The sequence below is a fragment of the Sinocyclocheilus rhinocerous genome, unplaced genomic scaffold, assembly GCF_001515625.1.
Source record: "Sinocyclocheilus rhinocerous isolate Xijiao unplaced genomic scaffold, SAMN03320098_v1.1 scaffold3248, whole genome shotgun sequence".
NCBI lineage: Eukaryota > Metazoa > Chordata > Actinopteri > Cypriniformes > Cyprinidae > Sinocyclocheilus > Sinocyclocheilus rhinocerous.
This window is the reverse complement of record NW_015643563.1, coordinates 48,666-55,599: the sequence shown is the minus strand read 5'-3', so window position 1 is coordinate 55,599 and position 6,934 is coordinate 48,666. Positions and strand designations below refer to the sequence as shown.

General features: G+C 34.7%; 1 protein-coding gene across 4 annotated transcripts in view; it reads right to left on the bottom strand.

Annotated features, from left to right (window-relative positions):
• The window catches only part of LOC107757391 (podocan-like), an 18,621-nt gene extending 13,110 nt beyond the window's left edge, over positions 1–5,511 (bottom strand). Inside the window, exons 1-2 of one of the 4 annotated variants that reach the window (XM_016574851.1) lie at positions 5,354–5,511; positions 2,598–2,966 (exon numbers count right to left, since the gene is read on the bottom strand). In XM_016574851.1, the coding sequence (XP_016430337.1) occupies positions 2,598–2,867 (270 nt within the window). In that variant the 5' untranslated portion in view covers positions 2,868–2,966; positions 5,354–5,511. Of the gene's footprint in view, positions 1–2,597; positions 3,097–5,353 lie in introns of those variants that run through there. The other 3 variants (XM_016574854.1, XM_016574853.1, XM_016574852.1) reach the window with 3 other exon arrangements.
• Between the last annotated feature and the right edge of the window lie 1,423 nt (positions 5,512–6,934).

The following is a 6,934-nucleotide window of genomic DNA, read 5'->3' as shown; positions in this document are numbered from 1 at the left end:
AAAACAACCCAACCGCTGGGTCAAAACAACCCAACCGCTGGGTCAAAACAGCCCAACCGCTGGGTCAAAACAGCCCAACTGCTGGGTCAAAACAGCCCAACTGCTGGGTCAAAACAGCCCAACAGCTGGGTCAAAACAGCCCAACAGCTGGGTCAAAACAGCCCAACTGCTGGGTCAAAACAGCCCAACTGCTGGGTCAAAACAGCCCAACTGCTGGGTCAAAACAACCCAACCGCTGAGTCAAAACAGCCCAACTGCTGGGTCAAAACAACCCAACTGCTGGGTCAAAACAGCCAACTGCTGGGTCAAAACAACCCAACTGCTGGGTCAAAACAGCCAACTGCTGGGTCAAAACAACCCAACTGCTGGGTCAAAACAGCCAACTGCTGGGTCAAAACAACCCAACTGTGGGTCAAAACAACCCAACTGCTGGGTCAAAACAACCCAATAGCTGGGTTTGTCCCTTTTTAACCCAGCATTTTTTTAAGTGCAAGACATATTATTGGCAGGTATAGAGTGACAACTGATATTTGTCATTTTATGTAAATATCTGCTATACTGATATATCTCATTGATTTACATAAGCTATCAGAATTTCATCTTACTTTTTGTCCATATAAATATCAGTATCTGCACCAAATTGGGTATTTTTGCTCTGAATACTTTTTCCCCCCTCCATATTCTCACTATATTATGAGACATAAAAGCATGATGGATCAAATGATACTCAACAAAAAACACATATGCAAACTTTTCTTTCAGATATTTTGTCTAAAGATTTGATAAACTGTTCCATTGCAATAAATTAAATTTTTCGGATTATTATATCATATGTCAGGCTAAAGGGTTGAAGAGATAGTCCGTCATCATTTACTCACCTTCATGTTGTTCCAAACCCTTACAACTTTCTTTCTTCTGTGAAACACAAATGGAGAAGTTTAGCAGAACGTCCCGGCTGCTGTTTTCTATACAATAATAAAAGTTACATGAATGGGAATGGATGCTTTCAAGTTCCAAAAGGACAAAAAAGCACCATAAAAGTTGTTCATCCAGTCTTCTGGAGCCATAAAATAATTGAGTCTGCTTTCCAATCTTAACTGCATTTCCATATTCAAACTAGTGCATCATTATCAGTTATCAGACTGTCAATTATTTTTTAAATGAATTATTTATGTAAAGAATTACAAAAGCGTTTGATTGAGTTCAAACAGCAGAAGGATCCCTTAATACAGAATTTTTGTGATTAATTACATAAAGTTTGTTTTTAATTACATGTACATTTTTAATAAAGCAGATCTTTTTATACAAAGCAACTTATAAATTATAAAACATCACAAAGAATGATAATTAGTGTTTATTATTAATCACCCTAAATTAAACCACTAAATTGAAAGGCCTACAATACAAGCACCCATCATATTTTCTCAGTGAACATTGATATGATTTTCATCTGTTTATCACAAAAGCTATCATATGGCATCTGAAGAACTGAAATATAGTGCACCAGTCGTATGAACTGTTATTGTGCATTTTATTGTCATTTTTTAAATTCAACAGCCTTGTAATGAAAAATAATCTTGACATTCTGCAGTCTGTCTTCATTTGTATTTCTTAAAACAAAGCAAGCATACAGGTTGGAAATAACATGAGGGGCATTTTTAGGTGATCTATCCCTTTAATGTGTTGGAAAAATATATTAATTCGTTTTTTAAATGTATATATTTACACACACACACACACACACACACACACACACTCTCTCACTCACTCACTCACTCACTCACTCACTCACTCACTCACTCTCACTCACACACATATATATACTACAAGTCAAAAGTTTGGAATTATTTCAATTTTTTTCATGTTTTTGAAAGATGTCTCTTCTGCTCACCAACGGTGCAAATTTTTGAGGAAAAATAAATAAATAAAAATACACTAAAAACAGTAATACTGTCAAATACTATTACAATTTAAAATAACAGTTTTCTATTTTAAAATATCTAAAATAAAAAAAATTTAAAAAGTATTTATTTATTTAGCAAGAGATTGAACAGACATTTATAATGTAACAAAAGATTTCTATTCTATTTCATTCAAATCAATGTTGCTCCTTGATAATATAATAATCAGAAACGTTTCTTAAGCAGCAAATCAGCATATTTCTGAAGGATCATGTGACACTGAAGACTGGAGTAATGATGCTGAAAATTCAGCTTTGTACCACAAGAATAAATTATATTTTAAAATGTATTCAAATAGAAAAATTTTTATTTTAAATTGCAATAGTATTTCACATTATTACACTTACTGTATTTTTGTTCAAATAAATGCGGCCTTGCTGAGCATAAGAGACCTTTGAAAAACATACAAAAATTTTAAATTAAAAAGTTTTTATATGAGTGACATTTTTGATTTATGAATAAATTAATCAGTTGAAGAGGAGCAGACCTCCCAACTTTAACATCCCAAGCATTTCAGATGCTTATGGCTCAGTTGATGATCTCTGTCAGATTTGATCACCAAATAAACAAGCAGCAAAATATTCAGGAAAAGTGTGCATGGGGAAGCAATCAGAATCTGCAAACAAACCCACGCACCTGCAGGGACAGCTGACGGGTCTCTTCGGATAAATCCTGTGGGAATTCAGTGAGACTGACTCCATTACAGTCCACCGCTCCCTCCTCGCTGCAGCTGCATTTTTCCGGACAAGATATCTGCAGCTCCACATTTTTCACTGTTCCGGGTGGGTCCTCCGCCTCTCCATCCTCCTCATCCAGCTTTAGGTCTGTTTCCGCCTGACCTCGAACCAGAGTCCAGCCCAGCAGAACCAAACACAGCAGCTCCAGCAGGCCGCGCCGCTGACCCATCACTTCCGGGCCTCAGTGCTTTCCCTCGGGCCAAACCAGATCTGAAAACCCTCGCCCCACTCTGAATGGTTTTTACAGATCCAGCTAGACACTTGTGACCTGTGATTCAAAAGAATTTATGCTTTCTGGATTCACTAAGTGACTTTTAGAGTATGTATATGCTAAAAAATAAGGAATAAAAGGACAAAAGTTTTCCAAAAAGAAAGGAAAAAACACAAATAACATCTCAAAATGTGTAAAAAAAAAGCAAAATCTGCGATTATAAGTCAAAGTTCTCTATATGAACTTGAATATTTTACATCAGATATATCCAAGAACAAATTATTTACACTATCAGAATTCAATTTATATGTCTATACTCTTATTTTCATTCAAAAATGTACTCTCTGCAACTTCTGAGCAATATAATTTTCCAGGTTTGTTTGCCATATGTTGGCCAGAAGTGACAGTTTAATGTTAAAACACATTAATAATGATTTTTGTTTTCTTATAAACATGCAGCTTTTCTCTTCACAAGACATTAACTGATGGACTGGAGTGGTGTGGATTATTGTGATGTTTTTATCAGCTGTTTTCTAACGGCACCCATTCACTGCAGAGGATCCATTGGTGAGCAAGTGATGCAAGCATAAATTTCTCTAAATCCAATCCTCCTGAAGAAACAAACAGCATCTTGGATGGCCTGAAGGTGAGTAAATTATCAGCAAATTTTCATTTTTGGGTGAACTATTTCTTTAACTTCTCAGAGAAGAGTATTTATTTGTATATCTACATTTTAAATTGGGTTGATACAGGACAGTTTCATTGTGTGATTATATCTGGACATTAGCGAACAACCATATACAACAGCAATTACTGTGGCGCTCCAAATGATAATGTGGTTTATTCGCCACAGCTCTGGGTTCATCCAGCACGTGAAAACACAATTTTCTCCAACGTGTTCATACAAACCCCAGCATTCCACGCTTGAAGCCCAGTTTCGCAAAGTCCTACTAAGAAATTGGAAGGAAAATTAACTGGGAAAAAATTCTGGAATGAGTTCCAACAATCACAAACAGGTGTCTAACATAAACATGGTTCAGGTCGCCGCGAGAGCTGGAAGAGCTCGACTGAAGTGGGCTCTTGGTGAAAAACCCACGAAAAATCTCAGTCTAATAACCAGTGAGGAAAGAATATTCTTACAGCAGCTCCAGTGTTATTTTAGTATTATTATCTTTTGTAACTGATCAGTCTTACAGTTTTCTTAAAAATGGTAATTTAAATTCTATCTATCTATCTATCTATCTATCTATCTATCTATCATCATTTGTTTACAACATCTTAGTCAAACAGCATAGTTGTAACTGTATTCCCAACCGCAACCATTAACTAAAACCAAGGGAAACGATAGCTTGATGTGAACATCGGTCGAACTGGACCTTAAAATCTGAGAGGAATGTTATTCCAGTAACAACAAGGATGTTGACCCAGGAACATGTTCTACTTGGCAAAATCATATTTAGCATACTGAAATATCAATTTCAGTGACTCATCACATGCATCGGAGGCAGTTTATACACAGTGAGGTCCAAAAGAGATCATAATAAATTAAAACAAGGAAATATGGTGCTGTAAAACCCACTCCATAAAGAACCTTTAACATCCATAGAATCTTTACATTTCACAAAAAGTTCTTTATAGTGGAAAAAAAGTTAGGTTACACTTTATTTTAAGGTGTCCCTGTTACAGTGTAATTATACATTTAAGTACTGAGTAATATTAATTAACTACATGTACTTACTATATGGTTAGGGTTACTTGCATGCAATTATGCTTCATTTATTGTTATTATAATAGTAAGTACATGTAACATGAGTAACAAGGACACCAAGTATTACTAAAAGTTCTTTAGATTTTTTAAATGTTCTTCATACAAACATTGTTTTTTCACTAAAAGGTTCTTGGGGGAACCATCGCCCTTTATTTTTAGGATTGTGAATAACAAATAATTGATCATAAAGATGATCCTGAAGCTCTTTTGAACATCTCAAATCATGCTGGACAGCATGATCAAGCAAAAGAGACACCTAAGACGTTCTCAAAATCACTCAAACTATTACCAATTTGTTAAGAAAAGTTTAAAAAGAATACAAAAGGAAGCTTTTTAATAAACGTTCGGAGCATATTTAATGCTCAAATTCTTTGCCAAACAATAAAAGTCTCATATTGATGCATAAAATGTTGTTTCTAAAAGAAAAACAGACCATCTGTTCACGTTTTCCATAAAGTTCACTGTTATGTAACACTGTAACACTGTAACTCAAGAACATCATCCTCAGGTCAGCTACTAAAACATATGGTACTATGAAAAACACATGACTCTAGATAACCTCTAACACACCTGTTTAACATCAAAAACAACTGGAATCAGTTCACATGCTCTGGGAAAACTGAATGGATCGTGAGGGAAACAACATGTATGCGAAGTATAAAGTATAAATTCATACCACCGCTTCTTCTGAAAGTATCCAGCAGAGTTAAAGCCAAAGTCCAGCGTACGAAAGCTTCCTAAAACAGAGCAAACACATCATAAGACCAGCAGCGCTGGAGAGACACGGTCAGCCGGATTACCTTCCAGATGTGTGAAGAGCCAGAGAGGGAGAGAACGCAGAAGAGGAAAGAGGAAAGTGTTGTCGCCAAGAAATTAACGTCTTACTTCTGGTTCCTCTTGAAAACAATCTTTTCAATGATTGTAGTTGAAATATGAAGCTGGTATGTTTTTTTTTTTTCTTATTCTGGGAAGCATACAGTAATTTTGCACACACTGTAAGTAGCTGGTTGAGAAATGTTCTCACTTTACTCTATAAACAATATTATAAGTTTGACATTCACATTAAGAAAGTTCCTGAGCCTTTAGGAAACAAATAGGTCAACCCAGAGGAACATGTGGTTTTTATTTGTCTCTTGGGTTTGAACTGCATCACTTATCATACGCATGCATCTGTAGATCTCGCTAAATCCAACTGCATGCTGTTGTTTTTATTCATTGCCAACTGAAAATTCACTGTTATTTGTAAAATGTGCATTAAAATTAAACTTGGCATTATTATATGGATATGATATGCCATCTAAATGTTAGCATGTCTAAAAGTTCATCTTTGAACATTAATTTTCAGCAGATATACACTACCAGTCAAAAGTTTTTTAATGTTTTTTAAAGAATTCTGTTCTGTTCACCAAGCCTGCATTTATTTGATCCAAAAATACAGCAAAAGCAGTAATATTGTGAATTTTTTTTTTCATATTTAAAATAACTGTTTTCTATTTGAATATATTTTAAAATGTAATTTTTTCCTGTGATCAAAGCTAAAAAATTTCAGCATCATTACTCCAGTCTTCAGTGTCACATTATTATTATTAATTTCAATATTTAAAACAGTTGAGTAAATTTTTTTTTTCAGGATTCTTTGATGAATAGAAAGATCCAAAGATCTGCATTTATCTGAAATAAAAAGCTTTTGTAACATTATACACTATACCATTCAAAAGTTTGGAGTCATTATAATTTTTTTCAGAAACCTGAAAAAAATCTACTCTGCTGTTTTCAACATAATAATAATAATAATAATAATAATAAATGTTTTTGAGCAGCAAATCAGCATATTACCAGTGATTTCTGAAGGATCATGTGACTGGAGTAATGATGCTAAAAATTAAACTTTGAAATCACAGGAATAAATTACATTTTTAAATATATTCAAATAGAAAACAGTTCTTTTAAATAACAAAGATATTTCAGAATTTTGCTGTTTTTGCTGTACTTTGCCTCTAAGGTTAAGATGAAAGAATTAACTGAAAATGTTCTCACCCTCAGACCGTCCAAGATGTAGATGAGTTTGCTTCTTCATCAGATTTGGAGAAATGTAGCATTCCATCACTTGCTCACCAATGGATGTGAATGGGTGCCGTCAGAATGAGAGTCCAAACAGCTGATAAAAACATCACAATAATCCACAAGTAATCCCCACCGCTCCAGTCCATCAGTTAATGTCTTGTGAAGAGAAAAGCTGCGTGTTTGTAAGAAACAA